The sequence below is a fragment of the Tauraco erythrolophus genome, chromosome Z (genome assembly GCF_009769465.1).
Source record: "Tauraco erythrolophus isolate bTauEry1 chromosome Z, bTauEry1.pri, whole genome shotgun sequence".
Classification (NCBI taxonomy): domain Eukaryota; kingdom Metazoa; phylum Chordata; class Aves; order Musophagiformes; family Musophagidae; genus Tauraco; species Tauraco erythrolophus.
Window position 1 is genome coordinate 82968431 of NC_141496.1, and position 24760 is coordinate 82993190.

A 24760-nucleotide genomic window follows, 5' to 3' on the forward strand; every position below is an offset into this window, starting at 1 on the left:
TTATGAAGAGGGGTTTGGTTTCTGGAGCGTCAGCTTGCAGAATGAAGTGCAGAAACTTTTTCCCGGGTCCAATCTGTTCACATACAATACAAATGACAGACAGAGCTGTCTAAACACATCTGTGATTGTGAGCTATAGTGCTGAAAACCATGCCGTCACTTCCCTCTTGCCAGGTGCTGAGTGAAGGTCTAATGGTCCCAAGGACTCTGGCAGATCTGATTCCAGCTGAGGAAATTACAAGGAAGAACGCATCATGCAGAAAATGCAAATAGCTAAGCCTCTTCCCCTTGGTTTTGATATGGTTACGTAATCCATATCATATATGCAAACTACAAATATATTGCTAAAATGTTTTTTTCTGAATGAGGGGATGAATGTGTGCATTATTGACATCCCTTTATGAAGATTAAGCCCTGGAAAAAAACAAACCCACAGGCCTGTAAGATGTATGCTAAATCACTACTACTGTCAAACTGTAGAAGGTCTAAAACCAACATCAAACAATCAAGTCTACAGTTTTGTAGGAAAAAATTAATCAAGGCATCTGCTCCACGTCCGGATTTTCATCTTTTCCTGGAAGGGAGCTAGCATTTTAAAACCGTTTGAATATTTGCCCACTCTGTTACATAAATAATTCATACTCTCATACTCCAGAAAGCAAAAGTTGATATTTAATAATTAGGGGTGAAACAAGAAAACACCACAAAACCCCATCTCCTCCCCTATAGTCTTCAAAATAGCTGCACTATTATTGCAACATTGTTATTAATTACAGCACTTCCCTGCTTGGAGAAACTACCCAGGCAATGTGACCTACTCTATTTCTACGCTATTTCTTTCATTGTTTTGGTTTGTGGGGTGTTTTTTTTCTGTAAATACACATATGCAACTAGTTTTCAGAGGTTATTTTTAAAGGATTATGTAGCAGGAGTAACTGGATCATTTTTAAAAAACAATACTTGAATTGCCTTTGATATTTTGCAGTGTTGGAATATCAACTTTATTTAGCGACAGGATTGAAAGAATTTTTTCCCAACCTTTGCTCTTCATTCTTTATCTAGAGGAATATTTTGTCTTCCTACTATCTGATTACTTTAAACTTTGCATCTTGGCAGCTGATCTCTCTGAAATCAGCTGTAAAGTCAGACAAATATTACTTATAAGGCTGAGGTAATACAGATGGTTAAACTAAACCACCTAGTGCACTGATGAGCTTTTTCTTCGCAATTAGCCCTCAGCAGGGACCTTCTGCTCTGGAGAACAGCGCTACCGTATTAATGTTTATAAACAGTTTAGCAACACTGCTTCTCAACACTCTAGCACAAAATTCTCTGCAACAGATTTACTTTCCAGCACAAACATTAAAGCTAGGTATGCAACAATAATTAGCATTTTTTTATTAACTACATTTTATGACTGCAAGTAGATACAGAGAGGAAGCTTAGGAAACATTAGGAGTGCTGTAACCTTTTAAATCTTTACTTCAAATTATACAGTGACTTGATGTGTATAACAAAACACAATGCACATGCATCACAATTGAAATAGTAATACAATTTTTTTAGAGCTCTTGTATAGTAAGTAGGCCTTTAGTAAGTTATAGAAGCTTTCAAAAAAAGAATCTTAGACTTTTTTCGGCTTTATCATATTACACTTTCATGCACTAATTCATGCTGTTTCAGCCCTTTGCCCATTCCATTCATTAAATCAGTTCAATTCTATTTACCATTTTGTTAAAAGTATGAAATGCCCTTCTGAGGGGCAAAGAGCTAGGCTAAGGGAAAGATGTAAGGAGAAAGGTTGTAAGATAAATAGTTTTGATTGGATATTTTTCTGAGAGAATTCTGTTTACCCATCTTCCACAAATTATACAGTGATAACAATGCAGTGAAAACCCAGAGAGAATAAGTCTCTGACGACAGCCAGCTTTTATGTTAAAGCCTGCCTAGTTTAAAAACCCTTATGTAGAAGTTTTGTAGAAGGGTTTCTACACAGCGGTCAAAATTACCACTGTACTGTTGGTTAGAAAAGAGAACTTAAGCCCTAACTAGCAAATGTATGGCAGTGAGCAGCATAAGGGCAAACGTTTGCAAGAAACAGGGAAAATAATGCAATCTTACAAACTGTAGTTTGTATCTGTGATTGCTACCGGTATGACTGAGGTCACCACGAGAAAGCAAAGATCCAGATTATATTCCACTCAGAGGACAGAACATGAAAAAAAGTTTGGTTTAGCTTCAGCAAGGTCTCAACTAGGCAAATTCCTGCAATGGAACGTCCCACCACCAGCCGCAAGAGCCACACGGATATGTGCAATGTCCTGCCCAGTCGACAGCAGTGAAGCGGTTCCTTTGCTTTCTCCCTTCTGGCAATACGAGGTAGTTTTAATGAGGGCAAACACCACAAATTATACTGTTTGCCATGGATATATGGAGTACAAAAAGACTAACTGATTTTTATACTTGTCATTTGGACATTCCTTGCCTTTTTATGGAGACTCTGAAACACTGCTTACAAATAAAACATAACATACCTTCCAATGGTTATCACTTTTCATTAAGGAAGAGGCACTGTGGCTAAACCAGATTGTATCTGGCTACACAATTCTGCTGTGCTCAAGCTTCTTATCAGGACACAGAGTCAAAAACAAACGACACACCTCTGGTAAGTCTAGGGTTCATGGTTAGCACTAAAACGTTAAAAAAAATTAGTCAGGTGTGAGTGACTGATCTGTGGAAATGGTGGTCTCTCAAAAGTATTGCACAGCGTCCTCTGCAGCATTTAAATCACACCACACTATCCATTTCAAGGTGGGTCCATCTTCCAGATTGACATATCAAGGCCTTGGCCACATACTTACACTTGATGTCATTCATGTATTGTCATAATCCTCTTGCAAGTCTCCTCCATTCACCTTGTGCACATAGACATCCCTTGCCACATGGAAAGTTCAGTTGTTCCAATTTGGGCTCTTTCCTCTGCCCCCATTACAAACTTCTTTCTCTGTCTCCCTGACCAGCATGACACTGGTACCTTTTCAAGAGCCCTCAATGCACAGAAATGAGAAAGGAAAACGAGATCTCCCCAGAGGAGAGGATGGGAGCCATCCTCTGCTAGCAGAATTTATTTGTCAAATGTATTCATTACTTACTGCCTTTGTTTCAGTATGAAGATTCAACTAAGTTGTCAAACTTGTATCACAAATGACAGTGTCTGCCTTCACAAAAAGTCTGGCATTTTATGTAATGGCACTGTTTATTCAAGCCAAATATATGTCAGGTTTCAAGACTACTTTTTAATTATAACTTGTTTCAGTGGAAGCAGAAGACTTAAGAGAAAAGATACACATATGTGGGAGTCTGTAGACACTTTAATGCAAATGGCAATCAAAAGGCTGCTTGGAGAACATAAATGCCATACCCCATTCTTGTTTTGGTCTCCCTGGTTCTTTTCTTTAATAAAGTTGCTCTTGTTACCCAGTTAAGTGCAGGACTAAACTCCATTAGCAGTGCTGTTAGCTGTTAGTGTTATTAGTCCACACATTTGTTTTCCTGAGCCTCCCAAGTCCTCCTCCCCAAAAACAAGGAAAAAAAACCACAACAGCCTTTTCATACAGTTGCACAGAAAAAAAAACAGGTAGTTGTTTCCATTATGTTTAGGACTAAAAATTTGAGGAAATTTGGCAAAAACAAAGCATGTCAGATGGATCAAATAGTCTCCTTTGATAATGAGAGCCAGATTTCTGAACAAAGGGGAAGCATAGTAAATTTTATCTGTTTTGACTGTAACAAAACATTTGATGCAGTGCCACATAGCAAGAGATTAGATACGCTACAGGAGAACTAAACTGTTAAAGAAAGTCAAAACAACCACATGAAAGGGTCGTTAGGAATAAAAATGCATCAGACAAGAGGGAGGTTACCAGTCGATTTCCTCATGCATCATTCTGGAGGCAGTCGTATTTCATAGCTTCATTAATCGCCTCGACGTAAAAAGACTGTTCCAGTAACAGCAGTCACATTTGTCAACGACAGAATTTTGGAAAGCACACAGAAAAATACCTAGATAACTTGTCCATGCCAGCCAACAAAAGATCATTTCAGAGTACAAAAATCAAGATCATACACTCAACAGTTGTTAAGTGACAAGGGGGATTAGATGATAAGACTACAGGCCATGAAGTCCTAGGATGCATCAGAAAATACACTTCCAGGAGAGAAAGTAATTTCGGAATTCTGTAGCAGTAACCTGTAGTCTTGAACCATTTATGTTTAAAAAAAAAAAAAAAAAGAAGAAAAAAATATTTGCTTCTTTTAGAGTAAGCACAGAGAAGGGCAGTTGAGGGAGAAAGATGTTTGAAGACGAGAGATTAACTTCTAGCTGTCACTAACTAATAACACCAACAAGATAAACCTTACCTCATTTAAGGACTGGCATGAAAACAAGAACAAATAGGTCAACAAGGCCATGAATAAATTCACACTAGAACTAAGGAGAATAATTGCTAACCAATTCATGCAAAATATCCAGCTGCTTTTAAAAAGATTATCAATACATTTAAGGAAGGGTCATAACGTAGTAGTTGAAATAACAGGGAAGTAGATAAAGCAAAGCAATGCAGAAGACACCTTCCACGCTTTCAATGAATGCTGGTCCCCTGTTGGTTTCAGGGCAGACCACTCGGCCAACAAGCATACAGGCATAAACAGTTTTCAGAATGAAATCTGGTCCCCTTTGATTTCATATTTGAACTGTAAACTTAAGTTTTGACAAAGAAAGAGGTGGTTAGTCTCAAATATTAAAAAAGAGAAAAATAAACATTGGTGAAAATTTTTGCTCTCACAGGAGCTGAAATCAAGCCAGCAACATTTCTATTAACACTTCCATGAAACTACATTTTTTGTCTCAAAGAAATCAACAGTGGAATTAGTTGAGGTTTTGTCCACACTGAATGAGCTCTCAGCAGCTGATCTCCTCTAGCAGGCCTCTAAAGGACACCTTTAATCATAACAGGCGTTCACTTAAATTAAGCTTCCAAACAGGCGAAAACATGCTCGTGCAAGGGAGCTCTTGAGTTTAAGCTGAACCACAGGGTAGGTGTTAAATTGACAAACAGCTACAAATTTGCTAAAGCTTGACTGCACAGTTATATCTGAACTGGGAAATGATAAGAAATTTTCTAAGTCACCTCTAGATTGTTACTGGATGCATCCAAGACCAAGTCAGAAGCCTAGACTGCATTTCTCTCACGCTGCTGTGCACCATACCTTGTTCTCTTGGGATATCTAGAATAGGTCTGAGCATTCAAGGACACACATGCCTAACATGATGCCAGGATTAGTATATATGACGAAGGTACATTTTGTACAACGTAGACTGTATAGTCACACAGTATAACTATATTAGAACATAAAGTGTAGCCAAATCCAGAGATGGCAAGTAATTTTTGGATTTCTGAGTGTTTAGGTCCTATTACCAATTGCCTGGTCACCAACATACCAGTCTTGTGCTTCACTTCCACATACCACCCTGGCTGAACAAAAGCAAGCCAACTGACTTGTAGTATCAGATTGAGTGTACAACTAAAAAGGAATCTGAATTCTTCAAGTGTCATGGCAGGAAGACTTTGTGGAGATGACAGCCGGCAAACAATAGTCTATGCTATTCAGGTTAAATCAAGAGTTGCAGTGGCCACACACAGAACTTTGTGAAATCAATCATTACCATCTGAGAAAAGAACCTCCAGCCTAGCAGAAAACGTAATGAAGCTCTGTGGAACGTCAGTACCTTAAGAGCAAACCATTCAGAAGATGTGACAGGCAAAAGGCTTTCAAATCATATTGTGCACATAGGGTCCCTTGAAACCCAGAAGATTAATACTTGTCTCCCCATGCAGCTTAGCCAGACCATCTTCAGCTTCTGCCCTCTTTCTGAGGAATCTGTTCAAGACTTATTTGCAAGGCAGGAGATGGTGTCCAACAAGGCTGAAACAAAATGATTTATTACTACAGGCTATAATCTAACCTTGTATGTCCATGCTTGTTAATCAGTTCTCATGCGATATTGTCAAATGGAATTACATTTGAATAGTAATTTCTATGTGATATACAAAAGTCAACAGATTTACACTTCTGCTCTGCACACACTCAAGTAAGATTCATTCTAACATAAAGAACTCTGATTCAGAATTGAAGACTAAATATTTGACTTAATGTATTGAGTTCTTTTTATATTATAAAATTTTTGTTTCTAAGTCCACTTGCTGCAATATGTAGACTGTAGCCTGTACACATTTATACATGTCTGAACTATGTGTTTCTTTGTAATAGTAATAAAAGTTTTCAATATTTTATTGCCTATGTTCTCCAGACACATCCCACAATAAGTCTGGCAAGTGAATGACTATGTTAAACAAAAATTTCTGTCCTCTTTGTTCAGAGAAAAAAAGAATGGCGATGAAATATGCCCTTCAAAAAGATTAATTTTTTATGTTTCTTTTCTCTCTCAAAAGCTATAGTACTTCTTTTTAAAGGGCAGACCTAACTATGTGTTGAGAACAGATTTACTGGATATTTTTTTCCTTCTGTTGTTGGCATTTGCTGACAGGTTCCAAATTTGATGGAGAATTCTGTAATAAATATTTCTAAGGCTACAAATGAAATACTAACAACAGTATACACCAAGTGACTTTTTATTTAAGCACTTCTTTTTAATGAAGTCCTATATACTTCTGTAACATGCATACACTTCAGATGTACTGACTGTTTAAGAACTCCGCAAAAATCCTCATTAGATTTTTATGTTTTAAAATATATTCTGATGATTAATCCCTTTCCCAATTTCATCTTACCTCTGTGGAGGTAACGATTTAGTAATTCAACTCCGACATCTCTTGCACTGAAACCAGGCAAATGATTAGGCCAGAATTTCTGACCTCTCACACTCCTGGTACCATGCTGAAGCAGACAAAAAGCAAATAGTCATCGGCACAAAAACATTTCTAAAAGCAACTTAAAAATAGTGAACAGTGCTTGCCTTCATCTTTAACTACCTGAAATTATGACTTATCTCTCAAAGCGAGTCTTAAGAAATCAGAAGAGCAGGTTCAGATTCCCTACATTCCTGCAACAGGGCATCAAAAACCTCTTTTTTTTTTGAAGAGACTTTTAAAACATCCTATTTCTTCCACACCACTATCAGTCCTCCAGGACTTTTAGGGTAAACAACAGGCTACATTTCATAATATACCAAGTCACTGCTTAAAACAAGAAGGAACAAAAGGTTTCTCCTTCAGTGAGAACTATACCTTTCCAGACTTCAGCACTGTTGATCCTTAAATATAATCGGTCACAAGAGAGGTTTCTTAGTGGCACATTTTCGTATAAACAAAGATGTTCAATTCTGAAAGACTTTGTGTGATGAAAGAATTTCTTACTACTAGGATACAATTTCACCTCCATATATTTCTTAATTATTTGCAAATCACTGCTATGCCAGGTTACTTAGCATATGGTCTTAAAACTCTTTCAGACACATACCTTTGTGACATTGCCATTTATCTGTATTTCATGTATTTTGAATATTTCTCCAATATCCTGGGAAGTGTATGGACTTGGTTCTCTCTAAGTAAGAAGAGGGACAATATCAGTGTCTAAAAGTATGCTGATAACTGCACAAAGATTTTATTTAAATGTGAAAAGCAACTGCATCTATCAAAGGGTGAAAAGTCAAGGAACAAACACAATTTCAGTTTTTCAACAAAGTTTAGATTTTTCTTTGTTTTTGCTTTGAATTCCACATAAATATACTACTATCTTGTCCTGAATATGCTTAGAAATTCATTAGGTCCCCTACTGCACCTGTGAAAACATGTTGCTTCATTGCTTGTATGTATGAGAAAGTCATAGAAGAATTTTCTTCCTCTGTGCAATACTCATATTTTATCAAATGCACAGGTCTAACACAGTGTCGTGGTTTTAGGCTGATCCAGCAACTAAAACTCACACAGTCTCTCCTTCTCTAGAAAAATGCAGAGGAGAAAAATATAATAAAGGGACTCAGGGTTCAGACAAGAACAGAAGGAGCACCCACCAACCATGGTCCCCAGCAAAACAGACTTGGCTTTCTTAAAAGCAAAACAATTTATTGACGGTTACTTAAAAGGACAAAGGGAAACAAAACCGGTTACGTGAGAGGATAAAAAGAAACAAAACCAGTTCTTAAAACCGACACCTTCCTTCCCTCCCCCACCTTTCCTTTTCCTCCCGGCTCTACCTCCTCCCCCTCCGTGCTGTTACTGCTGCTTCTTTCTTAAAGGAGGAGGAGTCCTTACACCCTTTTCCCCTGCTCCAGTGGATCCCCTACGCACGAGGAAAAATCCATAAACTTCTCCAGCGTAAGTCCAGCCCACTGGAAACAATCCTTCCCCATGAATTGCCCCAGTGTGGGCTTTACTACAGTCGCGGATTCTTAGGGAGCTGTAGCCACTCGCTCCGGCGTGGGTCGTCACGCAGACTCCAGATGCCTTTCTGCCTTGTCGTGCGTCCCAACACGACCATCCTCAGGCTCAGGCATCTTCTCCCCACGGGCTGCGAGCGGGTCTCTGCTCCACCGAGGCCGTCCTGGTTGCAGGGGGGCCGCCTGCCATCTCACCATCAGCCGCAGGGGAAACGCGGCTCTGGCACACCTCCTCCCACTCCATCCTCACTGACCTGGTGTCGATGCGGCCATTTGTCTCAGATCTCAGTCCTCTCCAGGTGAACTCAGCCCAGTGGGCACCCCGGGAGTGGGGTGCTCCCCGAGTTCCCCAGCCGGCTCCGCCGCCGCCATTCTCCGTGGGCAGCACCGGCCCGACGCAGGCAGCCGCCCGGCCGGGAGCCAGGGAGCGGGGGCAGTGCCCTCCTCCCTTCTCTCCTCGCTCCTGGGCAAAGCACCTTTTCCGGTTCCTTTGTCCCGACTTAAATAGGGCAATTCGCAGAGGCACCCTATTGGCTCAACCCCGAGGGGGATGGCAGTCTGATCTGGTGGCCAGAACCAAGTCTAACCCAGTTCCTTAACCAGGGAGGTCACAGGGATCAAAGCCCCTCTCCTGCCACCAGAACCGCCACCCGCCCCACATCAAACCATGACACACAGTTATCTAAAATTAAAAAAAAATAAATATTGTATTTATTGACAACAAGCTCATCTCAAAATGAAGTCTTGTTCTTTCATCTCTAAAGTTTCCTTTTGAAAAAAATTCCATCCACACTGACAAGTATCTCTAGAAAACATCTATAAAGATCATATGCCATGTCTTAAAGCAGTAAGGCTTTGCCCACGCCACACCTCAAGAGAAGAGTCCGTTATAAAACCATAGTAATACGGGGGACTGTGTTTAGGAGAAACTCTGCTATCTAGAAGTCTGGGAATCTTTTTGGTGGATTAGTTCATTGATGAATTCATTAGCTTTTGTGACAAAGTCCTGTCTTGGATGTGAGTTTTTCAAGAAGAAAACAATTGATGCACTATGTACCACATGTGCCAGCCTAGAGGAGTCCGAGCACATCAGATGCGAGACGTAGCACATGTGCACAAGCCAGCTTTGCAAATGCTTGTTTTCTCAACATATCAGATCTACTTTGCATGTGCTAGATTTCTCATCTGCACAGGTACATCAGATATACCCGAATTTCTGAATGTTCAACAGTACATCTGGAACTATAGCTGTGGGACACCTAGAAAATATCACAAAAAAAAAAAATCAACAAAGCCCATGGAACAGGGTACATAGAGGCAAGTGGAGGATTTATTTACAATGCTCAGATACATGTTAGCTATACTTTCCCTATCCGCTTCATTAGGCACTGAATCAGCTGTGTTATCTATTAACAGGCCTTAACATCAAGAGTGTTGCGTGCATGAATACGCATCTTCCACACTTGCAGTGCAACAGCTGATTCCAGCAGAATCAACATTTTAACAGCTGATTTTCCTAAAAAAGTTCGAGACTTATCACCTCCTTCCCTACCTGACAGCAAACCAGTGATTTCTAGTTAAGGGGAACATCAAGATCCAGAGGCCTGGCAATTACAGCTGCAAGGTCTCACATTAATAAACTGAATTAAGAAAGCACTTAGGGATTCTTACATAACGAATTTGAGACCCTATTCCCAGTGTACTAGATCTGATTATAAAGATATAGGCATCTCATCTAGTCAGATTACTGGAATAGCGAAATATCCTCAACTTTCTCAATTTGACTTGAAGCGTTCTTCCAGTAGAACACATTCTGCAATGAGATATGCTGCTGCTAGTGGAACACGCGCCCCAGCCGCTAACAATAAACTGTGATCTCCCTAGCTGCCTGTGATGACAACATCATACTCAAGAAGGTTATTAGCATAGGAGGTACAATTAGCTATAGCTTCTAGTGCCATATTATTAACTGAAGAAAAACATTTATAGGACTGCATGATTTTATTTTTTTAGAGTCACTGCCTCCAGGAAATTAAAAATATTTTAACCTTTATGCAGATAGAATACACCTGATATTTTCAGCATGAGACTAAAGATCACCTTCAAAATCATGACATTAAATAAAATTAACTGTGAGACTAATTCTATCAGAGATTATCTCAGTCTCTGTCCATGCACCAGAGTCACTTCGCTATCCTTTTATAATGCCAAGTGAGTAGCTAGAAATGGTATAGGAAACATCCTAATACAAATTTGCCGTGACAGTCTTTTAACCTTTGCCAGAAGTTGGGGTTTTTTTTTAAAAAAAAAAAAAGGAAAAGAAAAAGCCAAATAGACATAAATATATGGACAGGCACCTTCATTAAGCCTTGCCTCTAGCTTCGACATTAAATGGTTTGGTTTATGTCACAAGACCCCTGACTATCTAGAGGAGTACCAGTTATTCTCAGTAGCCCTTTCAGTTCTAGCAGGCTGGGTCTGAGGCATCTCTAAGCTCCAGCCCACGCTCCAACTCGCCTGACTCAGAGCCAGGTAACAGTCTCAGCGTCATAGTATTAACTACACCGCTGTTTCTAAGAAGACGAAACAAAGGAGGAAAGGCTGTGGGAATTAAAATAAAAAGAGTGGGTAGGAGATATGGAATCAACAGCAGTGCAGAATCATTGCTTCAAGCATCCTGTACTTGTCTATAGATCTAAAACCCAATGAAAAAGTGGGATGAGCCCATCAACGCTTTTCAGTATAATAGTACGTCTGCTCATTCTCCAAAAATAGCGCAATATAAACACATCCTTATGATTCAACTTTCAAAAAGACTTTACATATATATATATATATACACACATATACATATATAGAAAAATTGGAGTGGGAAGAGAAATATATGCACAGAGATGGTAGTCTCAGTGCTGCATAAAATCTCTGTTTGAGGGAAAGAATAGAACAGTTAATACACGCAGAGGACAGTCCAGGGAAGACACACACAGGTAAACCACTGACTTCCAAGAAAACATCTGACATCTTTAGATAGAATTAACACCTAGAAAGGGAGACTGGACTGGGAGAGGTTCAGACAGTCCAACAGCTGAAAAAACAAGAAAAGTAGAAAAAATGTGCTTATGATGGGCAAAGAGAAGCATAAGGATATTTTGGTGAGTGCAAAGAGCAATCTACAGAAGCTGGGTGAATTGCATTTTTTCTTAAATCAAATTAAGTCACAGCACATAGGGATTGTTAAAGGGTTCTGAGTTTCTCTTCAAATGAGAAGCCCCTCCAATAGTATCCACCAGTGAGGATGCTGGTTGTTACCTTCTCCCCTTTTGAAAAAAACAGAAGAAACAGCTAAGGCAAACTTCTGATTTAACAGGCATTTTTGTAGAGTTGCCACTTTGCCATGGCTTTCCCATTGAGGTTCCAAGACCAAATTGCAATGTGGCTGTCAGTAGATTACAGAGACACAACTTAGTTTGTATCTTGCAGTCCTTGTTTATTTGGCCTGCAGTGATGAGCTTGTGTCTGTATGGAAACAAAATCCAAACCGGCATCCCTATAACCTAGAAGCATCTTGTTCATAACAATGAGAAAAACACCTGATGAACCAAAATCATTACTGTGTTTCTTTACTGACTAAAAATTCATCCCTTATTTGAGAATCTATAAATACTAACAGAAGGATATTCATTCATTAGGTTTTGAATAACACCCTTCTGTGAATAACTTCAGAATTTTGCTAGTGGTACCCTCTGATAACTACTGCAGAAAAATCATGTCAACAGCTCTGTGTCTCAGTTAATGAAACTGCTACTTGCTACTGCACCATCATTTAACAATGCTGTGCACTTTAATCCACCTATTGTGTTCTGCGTTTTCTTAATTACTCAGCTTAGATTTTCACCAGCTCATTCTGCAGTCTAAGTAGTGCCACCCTACTTGGAACATTAACTGGCATCTATACAGTCACACTCCAGCACTGACATAGCGACAAATCATTACTGCTCTACTTGCATCATAACTCAATTGATGCAATAGTGTGAAATAGGACATCTCTGAAGTCCTCTCAGCACCTCACAGAAATAACCATGAGGGAGTTTTAGTAAGATCGTCAAATCTACTGACAGAGAACAGTCATAACTAAGAGGCTTGCCTTCTTAATGGCTTGTATGAATTAATTTTAAGACTGTGATCTTTTAAAAGCTTTCTAGTATACCTAGACTTTTACATTCTTATATTTAAAGGTTTTATATGCTCAGGGAACATTCCACCAACTTGAAATGCATTGTGCCAGGAATGAATTCAAGCCTTTGTAGTCCTGGTCCACACAGGCTGAAAGCTTGAATTCTGATTAAATGGTATTCGCATACATCTGCGTTCTTCTGTTGTCAATGTACATGATTGACAGATGTCTTTTAATATTAGCTTTTAAAATAACTCTAATACCTAAACATTAAGGAAATACTTTCTTCAAACCAAAATGCACATCTAAAATCAAAAGGTCATCATCTCCAGTGACACTGAATCAAATCCAGCCTTGTCACAATTTTGGTAATTGAATGGGAGAACAAATATTCTCCCCAAATATTAGGTGGAGCTCACTGCATTCACCTTCACTGCTACGCTCATTAAAATCTTTCTTGTCTGCCTTGTTGTCTCAGTGGCTTTCCACTTGTCCCCAGGCTTCATCCACAACTTCTGCTATTACTACAACATTACTTATTTCCTATGACAACTTTCTGAGACCCAAAGCTTCCCACTGGTCCCACTGGAAATTCCAAGTCACCCAGTCACACACAGTGGTCACGCTTCCTTTTCTGTTTCATTCTCTTCTTTTGTATCGCCTTCTCTCGAGGGACCACTAATGCAGTTCCCTAGAGCTCATCTGACTGTGAAGAACTTCTGGTACCTGGGAATTCTTTAACAACAAAGGTTGGCTTACATTGGAGAACCAGAAAAAAATGAAGAAGTAAAGTTACTGAAGATTTGGGTTCTCCATAGTAACTGGCTTGGAAACAAACAAAAAAAAAAAAGAAAGAAAGAAAGAAAGAGAGCAAATCGTGAAACATTATAGCCTGTTTCAGGTTTTCCAACAAGAAAGTAACTTCAACATTCCAGGCTACATTCACCTTAATTCTACTCTTAAAATCGAGCAAAGATCCCATTAGCATCTTCAGCACACCAACTAGTCCAGTGAAGAAGGCAACAGAGTTGGTACAAGGACCCATCTTCACCTTCCCAAATGACCTTATTCACTCAAAAGAATAACAGCTCAACACGCAGATAGAGCCCTGTGCCAGAATATCCTGCAGGTGGGCGTAAGGGCACAATCTGGAGGAGCAAGGAATACTAATGGAAATCTATGCTTGGAGTCAGAGGATGGAAATACTAGGCTATTAAATCCAGAATTATCAGAGCATGTACATGGATACATAAGACCTGTCAGTTAATGCAAAGTGAGTCTTTTAATTTTTTAAAACATACAGATGATGATGACTACAAAGAAGGAGTTTCTGCGATTTAATTAACATTGCTAATGCTCCTTCTATGGATAGAACAGTATCTCAACTGAAATAGGGTAATAATAATAATGATAATAATAGCAACTTGAAATAGGGTACCACTTGTAAAGTTAAATACAATCTACTTCTCCCAGGGACTTCCTCTGCCTTTCTTGGTTTTAGATTTGGAAATCATTTTCCACTAAGTTGAGAAATACATATATACATATAAATATCTAGCTAGCTATTTCTCTGTTAATTTATTCTTGATCTTAAATGTATAAAAGGATTACTATAAATACTCTGACATCACTGAAGCTTCACCTGTGTTCATAAGATTTAAATTTTTCCTGAGCTGGTCTATAAACCAGCTCAGCCCAGCCACTAAAAATAAAAACTATCTGATGTGTGTTCATAAAAAGATAATTAAATACATGAGTAAAATGCTGAAAAAAAAAATAATCACAGTAAATATCATGTTATTACAATTCAGGGGAAATAATGAGCAATAAAGACAGAATAAATAGTTATAATAAATTAGCACATTACCATCAGATACTTTTTCTCATTACATTTTATTTCCAGGGAGCAAGCACTTAAAGTCTGGCAATAAGTAGCAGAAAGTTTTCATTTGCTTGATATTTATTTTTTTTTCCTCCTTGCAAATCTGCAGTCACTGTGATTCACACGGTTTATAACAAGACAGTTTCTCTGCAATCCACGGAAAACTTCAAGAAGTTACAAGAAGAGATCACCTATTTGGTATATTCTTTACATAACACTTCCATTATGTCATTAAAGAAAATACATTATCTAAAAGCAAAAAGAAAATAAGAAGAACAGGAAAAAAAAAAACTACTTGTACGGGAAAAGAATAAGACTTACTTTTCTTTTTTTTTTTTTTTCACATTTTCATTTTGAAATGTGACAGGATTGTTGAAGTGCTGCTTAAGCAGAACTATTAAATATACGTCTCTAAAGAGTTCATTTCAGCTGCAAACACAGTAAATAGGTTATAACAGGATACTTGTATCACTTTCCAGTCAGTGTTAGATTAAAAATTGCAAGTTGTGCCTAAAAATGTGCTCCTGCTTTCTTAACTGATATTAACATCTCTGATACCTTGAGAAGAACTTGTCTGTATTATGTTGTTATGAATAAAAGAATATCCCACAACCTCCAGGTGAATCCCAAAAGCCTACATGCATGCCTCACAGGAGTTGCTTCCTATGGTGAAAAAAAAAAAAGTAGTACAAAAAATATACCACGTAAATCAAAGACCACAGAGATATCACTTGCCAAAGAGACTGTGGAAGGTAAAACTGTCTCCTGATCTAGGTAGATGTTTTCATGCTCCTAGTCATAGGTCTAGGGATTTCTCACCTCCCACACTGCTTGGTTTCCTTTTTCCTTACTCTTAAATTACTGCTTGTAATTTTAAACTTTTTTCTCTTTTTAATGAAATCCAGCATTTTCAGGCAAGACCTGAGCAAGTGCACAGAATAGATAAAGGGTGGTATCGGAAAGCAAGACTTCAGGGGCCTGTTTTGACTTTTTGCAGGGTGGTCAGGGATAACAGTACCTCCACATTACCAACTCACAGACTACCAGTTCATCCACAGAATACAATTAGAAGTCCTCAAGACTTTAAAAGATGTCTTTTGATTCTGGATGTTCAGTTTGAAATCAGTCTTTTATCAAAAAGGAAGACCAGCCACCACTTAAAAATTATCAGGCCCCAAAGAAGTAAATGAGATAAAGTCAGAAATCCCCAATTATTAATGATTTTTAACTTCTGACCATTAAATTTGACACTATCATTCTAACTATTAAATTTCCACCTTGTTTTGAAATATATGTACTTTGATTTCAAATACAGAATAGACTGTATATTAATAATTAATAATTATTATCTCCACAAGAAAGAAAGAAAAAAACAGTAAGGTAACTTCAGTCCTTGGTATTTTCTTAGACACAATGTCTTCAACATAATAACCCTTGACGCCTATTCAGGAGAGACAAACAGATGAGAACTGTGGAAATAGAACTATTATTCTGTTTTACCATTTTAATGAGAATTCGTTTCCCCTCTTCATTTGGGTTTGGGTGTTTTTTTCCTCTTTTCATCACCTTTTGTGCTAAAAATCACATCCTAGCTCTGCAGTGACTTGCACCATATATGACTGCAGTCAGTTACACCACACTCTGCTCTACCAGATACAGAGTACTACTCTGAAAAGCTACAGTCATAGAAGAATTTAGCGTGGAAGGGACTTCTGAGAGTTGCCTAATACATGCATCTTCTGGAAGTATTTAATTCCAAGATCTGAAACTTTCCCTTTAGCACAAAATTTAGCAATTTCAAAGTCACTCTATACTAATAAGAGAGGATTATGGATGTTTTTCCACCATCAGACAGAACTCAGTCCACACAACAGAGACCTCCTTCCAAGAATGTAACAGGCAAGCAAAAACATTTTCCTCAGGACCGTTCTGATAAAAACATAAAAAAATGAATTATTAACCTTTAAAAATCCAGCTGTCGCACTACTTAACAGACTATTCCACACATGTGCCAAAGAAGTAATGTATAAAACTTCTTTTTTTCCCCCACTGGTAAAAGAACAAACTAAAGATCAGCTGTCCAGATAGTATATAGGACTGGTCAACTATAAGAAGTTTCTTAACAGGCTTCCTCACTGGAAACCCACCACAGAGAGACACTAGGCAACACATCCAGGAGAGATTCTTAACACATAAACATCATGTTAAGATGCAGGAAACTGCATTTAATCTGAAGCATAAATTAGCCATCATTTTTCAGCTTTGTTATTAATCCATCCAAATAAGCACTCAGAAAAAGTGTTGTTCATCCACAGCACACAGAAGCAAACTAAAAATCCCCAAAACACTCCACTATATACTACATAATATTTTTTTAAAAGCATTTTATAGATGCCGAAATGAAGAAAGAGCAGTCACCTAAAATAAACAGTAGACAAAATGCCCAATTCGTCATACATGACAAAGTATTTGTGTAGAGAATTAGTTACACTTTCTTCAGCTACCAAGAACTTCAAAACGTCCATGACAAAAACAAGTATTTTCTTCAAAGATGGCAAAACCAGATCAGAAGTAAAATTAATTACAACTCATCTGATGTTGTGAGCCCTACAGCAGCGCAGTGTCCAACCAGCAACTGCACAAGCACCTCTCATAGGCTTCATCCACCCCAGCCCTCGCCTCACCTCCCACTCACACTGCTGACAGAGATTCCTCGTTTCCATTTTTATTGGATCTTTTATTGCTACGCTCTCTGGACAACGAAACCATCAGAAAAGTATTGCACTCAAAGATAACGCACACCTGCTTTTAGCTCGCTCCTGCGAGCTAAATCCTCTAGCTGGAGGAGCCAGGGATGAGCTGGGGCAGGAGGGAGAAAGGCCAGGCAAAGTATTGCTTTCCGTTTTCAGATATTATCAGGTTATTTTATCAGTCCCTGTCCTGGGCTAGAACTACTATTTTTGTTTTTCTTAAGTTTGTTTGGTACACTTCTAAGTATCTTAAGAAGTCATTAAGATTATAGACAGGAGTTACAAGATGTGCTAGTGTGCATCTTGTAAATTAATTCTCAGTGGACTTTCTCATGTTGATTTACACAATCCCAGGGTAACTCAGGCTGGCAGGGACCTGAGGAGGACTCCAGTCCCAGACCCTGAACAGATCAGGCTCAGCCAGGGTGTCAGACTGGGCTGCTCGGGGCTTCATCCAGTCGGGGCATGGGACCTCCAAGGATGAACACAGCGCACTCTCCCCAGGCCCTGGTTCCACTGCTGGACTGTCCTCCAGGGGAAAAGGCTTCTTCCTACCTTCAGCCTCAGCCTCCCATGTTCCAGTTGTGCCGCTGTCTCTCGCCCTCCCACCACACACCACTGCGAAGAGCCCAGCTGCATCTCCTCCATGCCCTCCCATCACTGATGCGCACACTGTTGGGTGTCCCCAAAGCTGTCACTCCTCCCAGATGAACAAGCCCTGGTCCTGCAGCCTTTTTTCTCGTGCAAGGGCTCCAGCGCCACCATCTCAAGGCCTCCCATCACCTCCTGCCAGTTAGCCAGTGCTGTTCCTGTGTTGGGGACCCAGTCTGGAGATGGTACCCAGACAGGGTCTGACAAGCACCCAGCAGAGGCGACAGTCCCTGCCCTCCCCTGGCTCTTGGGCCATGTCCTGCTCACACCACCGCTGGCCCTCAGTACTGCCCGAGTACACAGTTGGCCCTGGCTCATCTCACTGCCCACCAGCGCCCAAAGCCATCCCTTAGAGCTGCCCCCTCCCCAGGGCCACACGTGCCTTCTCCATGCCCTCCTCCACGTTGCTGGTGGAGACGCTGAACAGGACAGGTCCTGCACAGACCCTGCGGGATCCCACTTGGTACCAGCCTCTAGACAGTGTCTGACCCATAGCCACCACCCCATGAGGCCACCACCCAACCAGGTCCTCACCCGCCAATATGTCCTCCTTCTCAGACTGTAATATCCCAATCCAGGTACAAGAACATTGGGGGAAACAGTGCTGAAAGCCTGGCTAGAGGGAAGTTAGGCGGCATCCACTGCTCTTTTCTCATCGCCATGATTTTGTCACAAAATGTAGTCAGGTGAGTCAGGCACAATTTACCCTTGGGTACCCTGCTCCCCATCACTATCTTCTCCCTGCTGTGCCCAGACATGGGCTCCAGGAGGTCTCACTCCTGATTTTAACCAGGACTGATGGGAAGCTGGCTGGTCTGTGGTTTCTCAGGTTGCCTTTTGCCCTTTTTTGAAGGCAGGTGTGACATTTGCTTTTCTTCAGTTATTGAAGACCTTCCTGATCTCCACGACCTTTGAGAGCTGATGGAGAGCAGCTGCAAAAGACATCAGCCACCTCCCTCAGCGCCATGGGGTGCAGCCTGACAGGTCCCAGGGACACGTGTGAGTTGAGTGCTCCAGCATGATCCCTGACCTGGGATCGTCATTCCTGATCGTCATCCCCACCTGGCAGTTCATCTCCTCCATAAGCACCGTCACTAAGCACAGGGGCCTGGCAGACCTTGCTGGTGACAACAAAGAAGATGGTGAGGACCTGCCTTTTCTGTGTCTGCTGTCGCTGTATCACCTTCCCCATCTGTAGCGATCCTGACAAGGAGACCATTGCACATCAAGGACCCAGTGATCCACATGCCAGTTAACCTGAGCACACCCTGACCCATGCTGTGCTGCACTGCACACATGACTTGGCCTTCAGGCTGTGTTGTGCCGCAATAAATTCCTCGGCCACAGGACAAACTCGGCCAACTAATTTTGAGAGAGGAGCCTGCAGGCAGGTCCCACTCATTCCTGGCAATTATACCACCTGCACCACCTTGCCTTCATCTAAAAGTGCAGCAAGAAGTTCTCACGAGAATATTGCTTCTGCTTGCCAGCAAGGAAGACGAATAGAGCTGTTCCTTATAAGAAATCCTATAGTAGCTTGAATGAGAAGAATATCTCAGCTTTTCCATGGACAGGGTCTGCACAGTGTGCTGCACAAGGACTGGAGGACCATTCGGTAACAAGAAGTTATCCTTGACACTCTCCTGGAAGGCTGATGTCCTGACACATTGAAGTTCCCAATCAGGATGGGAATCTGTGACAGAGAGACTTCTTGAGGTTTTTCAGAGAAAGCTTCATCTGCTTCCTTACCCTGGTCAGTGGTCTGTAGCACATCCCACCACAGTGTCACACTTAGCCACCTCTCCTCTGACCCAGACCCACAAGCTCTTATCCAGACCTGAGCCCCACACATCCGAGCTGCTCCTTCACACGGAGGGCAGCCCTCTCTCTCCTTTTCTCTGCCTTTCTTTTCTGAAGGGCTCATCTCCATCAGTCGCAGCACTCCAGCCACATGAGCCATCCCACCACATCACAGGTATCCCAGCGATGCTGCAGCTCTATGACCACACGCTGAGCTCTCGTCCCTCCCGCTCAGCTCCCAGGCTGTGTGGGGATGTGCACACACCCTCAGGGTGGGTGTTCATATGTCCTAACATGCTGGAGCTTTGCCTTGTTCCCCCGAGCCTGCACTTTTCCTTTCTGCCCTCGCCTTACCATTTTCTCACTTAACTCTGGGCTGTAATGTCTCTCCTGTGTCGCTCCTAGTTTCACAGTCTCCTCACCAGGCTGGCCAGCCTCTTGGCCAAAATGCTTTTGCCACAGTAAGTGAGAAAGATAAAATGACAGTTAATTTCTTAAATTCAAAAATGTGGAACTCAGAGGGCAAGCTATGTTTTGTTCAAGACCCCTTATCTGCTCCATGAGAAGTCACTCCGAAATCCAGCTCTTCACTCACTGGATAACAACTATTGTACTTATACTGTTCCCCAGCTATACACACACGTAATTACAGCTCAGCTGTGTCATAAGGTAACTGATTTCTCCCTGCCAATCTTTTGTACTCAGCTCACCCGATTCTCAGTCTCCAGGACAGGACCAATGACCTGGTTCACAGCTGCAATTTCATTGATGCCACAGCAAAACAAAAGAGAAAAGTTGCATTTCATGTGTTCTATATTTCTCACTTGACGTTTTGTTTCCGCACTACTGTAAATATCCTGTGGGAAAATTCAGCTCAAAAGCAATAAGAAAAACCTATTATCTTGGAAAAATAAAGAAAAAAAAGTTGCTGCAGTCAGAAACTGTACAGCAGAATAGCCATTTAGCTCCTTTTTTACTAAACTAGAACACTATACTGTGCAGCCCTTGGTTAAAATGGGTTGAAAAAGTCACATATTTTCGCAGAAAGGAGCCAGACATTCCTCTTCCTGGGCAGAAATTTAACATGGTCCAAAACGTGATCCGTTTTTTTGAATGGCAAAACTTTCATCGATTTTAGCAGGGGTTTCCACTCAGCTTACCATCTCCATTGTTACACAAGCAGATAATGGAGAAGCAGAAAAGGCTTCATTCCTAAAGCAATAGCTATACTTTAGTCCTTCAATATGTAACCCCTTTACTCAAAATGTAAGCAGGGTCAGTATATTACAAACCAAGATAATAGCTCTAAAGTTAGAGATTGTGCAGCCACGTGTGATCTAGCCAGTGTGAGACCTTGTAAATCTTTTCTATCTCAAATATCCTTCCCTTCCTCAGCTCCTGCCAATAAAACAACTACCTCTCTATCACTCAAGGACTAATAGCAAAACAAGCTAAATAAAATTTAAAAAAAAAAAAAGTGGTTTGGTAAAGAAATTAGACTACAAATTATTATTCAGGAATTAACAATTAAAGAAATAGAAGTCAACTTTTAGGATTATTACTTGTTATTTTTTTCACTGAAACATCAGGAACAGCAATTTCTACAATCCTGTGAAGAAAAGGAAGTTTGGAAAATTCAGATATTGGTAGACAGTACTTGATAAGAAGGTTGCAGAAAAAATAACATAGCTATTCTCACTACTAACCATAATGTGCAATTACTAATTTAAAACTTCTCCATTTGACAGAAAATCTAAAGCAAGCCTTAACAGGCAGGAAATTAGTTCTTCAAAATGCAGAATTCTCCTTTTCTTGCACAACAAGAACACCTACCTAAATGGTTTTGCAAGACATTCCTATGAGACCCTCCTTGCAAACCACACACACACCCCCCCTCCCTGGGTTACTCTGCACTTTCTTTTGAATTGATCTCAATTTTAAAGAAGTTAGTTTTTCACATAGATTAAACCCCAGAGATTGCTATAAAGAAGTGATATTCTAAATTTTTCAGGAGGTGCTGAAGGATTACCCACATCATCTTTCACCTATCCAAAACTGTCTGCACACGGTAGTGGCCCCTCTCCTATGGCACATTACGAAAGGCTGTTAGCCTGCTTAAGAGCAAAACAAAGCAAGCCCACACATCCTGGCCAGCTTCCCAGTGATTAACACCACTGACCAAAACTAGCCTTGCTTCATTAAAAAGACACAGAAATCACCTGAGACCCCAGAAAAAATGGTATTAAGATAGAGATTGGAGCAAAAACCAGACGTGCACAGCATCACCTGTGCCAGACACCTACTTCAGCACTGACTCCCAGAAGTCCACCCCAGACCAGTGACAGCCTTTGAAAAGTAAACTGTGGCAGACAAAGAGAAGTCACTACAAGAAAAACACAATCAGGGAGGCAAGCCTGGGGGAAGGCCATAATGCTAATGCTAAAATGATTTAAATCTTACGCTTATGATTGTTTAGGGACAAGGGGGAAGGAAAACAAAGGTAGTGGTGGGAAAGCTCTTAAGGATTAGTATGTTCTGGTATTGCTTTGGAAAATGATCCCAAGTGAATTATTCTTAGTGAAATGTGATTTCAGAAATCCTACGCTCTCTTATTAAAAAAAAAAAAAAAGAGAAGTGTATAAATGAAGAAAACACAAACTAATAGCTACTCATTCACATAAAAAAACCCAGTGTTTCATAAAACGACTAACACAAATTTGAAAAACAAGAAAACAAATAAATAAACAAAAAAAAACGACTCAGTATCAGCCATTCCCATCTGTTCTGTAATTTATGGAATTCAGTAGTTTACGTGTAATGCAAATCCACTACTATAAATACACCACTTTAGTACTGATTTAGAGAAGGTAACAGGAAGAAGTTGCTCATCCATTCAGAAAGATTTTGGAAATGTAAAGATTAACCAAACATTAATGCAGACTTTCAATACTAGCCAAACATTTCCAACCTGAACCTCATTCGGGGTTCAGCCTTGAGTAAGAATTCATCTCCAGTTTAAGCCACAAGAACCACTTTGTTTAGAACAACAGAAACTCAACAAGTCCTTCAAAAAAATGCAATCCTCAACTGCATTGTACACTTTTGTGACGAGTTCTGGCGATAGAACCTTTACCTGGGAATTAAATTTAAGGCACCTACTGCAAAGAGAACTTACTGTATTCTGAAAAAAAAATATATAGTATTTTAATCTACAGTGTGGTACAGATGAATGCAACGCTCCTCCTCTTCCCTCTCCATAAGAGAATATTGTTACTTTCTCTGATGCTTTCTTGTTGCCATGGTATCATTTCTACCGTAGGTCTCTTCACCCTTATGCTATTTCCCCAATTGGCATTCAACCTGTGGGCATCTTCTCCCCATCTCAAAAGCTTATAAATCTACATTTCTTTTGGAAATGATACATTTGATCTGTTGAATAAGGCATATCACTCCAGACCTCAGTGAGTCAGCTTTTGGCAGGAACACACAACATTGTTTCTAAACAGAGGGACTGAGTACAGGACACCGTACTTGAACAGTGAGCAGTTCACCCAAAATCTTTCTATGTGTTTGCTCAGCACCTAGCACTAGGGTTCTGATCCCAAGGAAAAAAGACACTCAAGCACTCTAATTTGTTCGCTCAATTTCCACGTATACCTTGCCAAGATGTTAGCTTTCCTGACATGTAATCTATGCTGTGCATGCATCTTCATCAAGATGAAAGGGGCAGGAGGGGTTGGAACTACGTGATCTTTAAGGCCCCTTCCAACCCAAACCACCCTATGACTCTGTAAGACGCCCGTCCATCCACCTCCGAGATTCCTGACACATCCCAGCGCGCTGTCTGAAGGCGGGCACGCCACCCAGGCAGACACCTTCCCAAGAACAAACCCTCTACTTCCCAAGCGCGTGTTTTCAGTCCACCTGCCGTCAAGCCCTTCGCGTGTGACAGCTGCCGCCTTCCTCTCCGCCGCACAGTCCCAGCGGCTACTTTCCAGCCGCGCCGGCTCCGCTCCCGGGCGGCCCCGACACCGGCGCCGCCGCTCTCCCGGGAGCGGCGCGCGGCGCCGCCGCCGAACAAACGCAGCGCCGCGCGCACACACGCCGAAAGCGGAACGGGAGCCTTGCACCTGTTACGACTACGAAGTCAGATTCGGCACACGGGAAGGGAGATTTTTCCTGCCAAAGTGCAACAGGTTTCTTAACACCACCTCCCCCCCCACCTCACCCAGCACCCGGATTCACGAGGTGCCCGGACGGACGGAGGATCCCGGTCCCGGTCCCAGTCCCAGTCCCGGTCGCGGGCACTCACCGGCGGCGCGGGCGCGGAGGGTCCGCCGCGCTTGGCGGAGCCGCGCCGGGAGCTCAGCCGCCGCCAGGACTCCGCCAGCCGCCCGCGGCCGCTGCCCGCCGCCCCCTCGGCGGCACAGCCCCGCTCCGCCGCCCCGGGACTCCGCCGCCTCTGCCCCATAGCCCGCGGAGCCGCCGGGCCCCGCCGGCCGCTCCGCGCCGCCCGTAGTCTTAACGATGCTGCCGAGACGGCGCGGGGCGGGAAGGGGGGCAGGGGAGGCGGGCTGGGGCGGAGCGGCGCCGCCCGCCCTCCGCGGCCGCGGGACTGCCCGGCGGGAGCCCCGGCAAGCGGCGCGGGTTCCGCGGGGGCGGTGAGCGGGGGAGGCGAGAAGGGAGGCGAGAAGGGAGGGGCGCCCGCGGGAGCGGCGCTAGGAGGGGGGATACCTGCCTCGGGGGCTGATCGGGCCAGCGCGGTGTGCGTGGTGGCGGTTACAGCTCGTCATATCCCACAGCAAAATTAGGGTTTTGATCCAGGGCGTGTGCCGAAAAGGGTGGACGGCGTGAGCTGGGGAACAGGCACCGTCAGTGAACGGGGCAGGTGGCTATACCATGCCTAAACGCGACAGGGGACACCACCTGTTCAGTGCCTAGACCTTGCCAGGAGGCTTCTTCTCATTAAACTACGTTAATAGTTCTACGGAACTAAAATAGTAGCTTCCCAGTAATAAAACATGTTCAGTCGTAAAAGTCCAGCAG

General features: G+C 41.8%; 1 protein-coding gene across 1 annotated transcript in view; it reads right to left on the bottom strand.

The window, feature by feature from the left end:
* Positions 1-24185, bottom strand: part of TRPM3 (transient receptor potential cation channel subfamily M member 3) — a 446851-nt gene extending 422666 nt beyond the window's left edge. Inside the window, exon 1 of the mRNA XM_086629266.1 lies at positions 24027-24185. Coding sequence (XP_086485392.1) covers positions 24027-24185 — 159 coding nt within the window. The remainder of the gene's footprint in view (positions 1-24026) is intronic.
* Between the last annotated feature and the right edge of the window lie 575 nt (positions 24186-24760).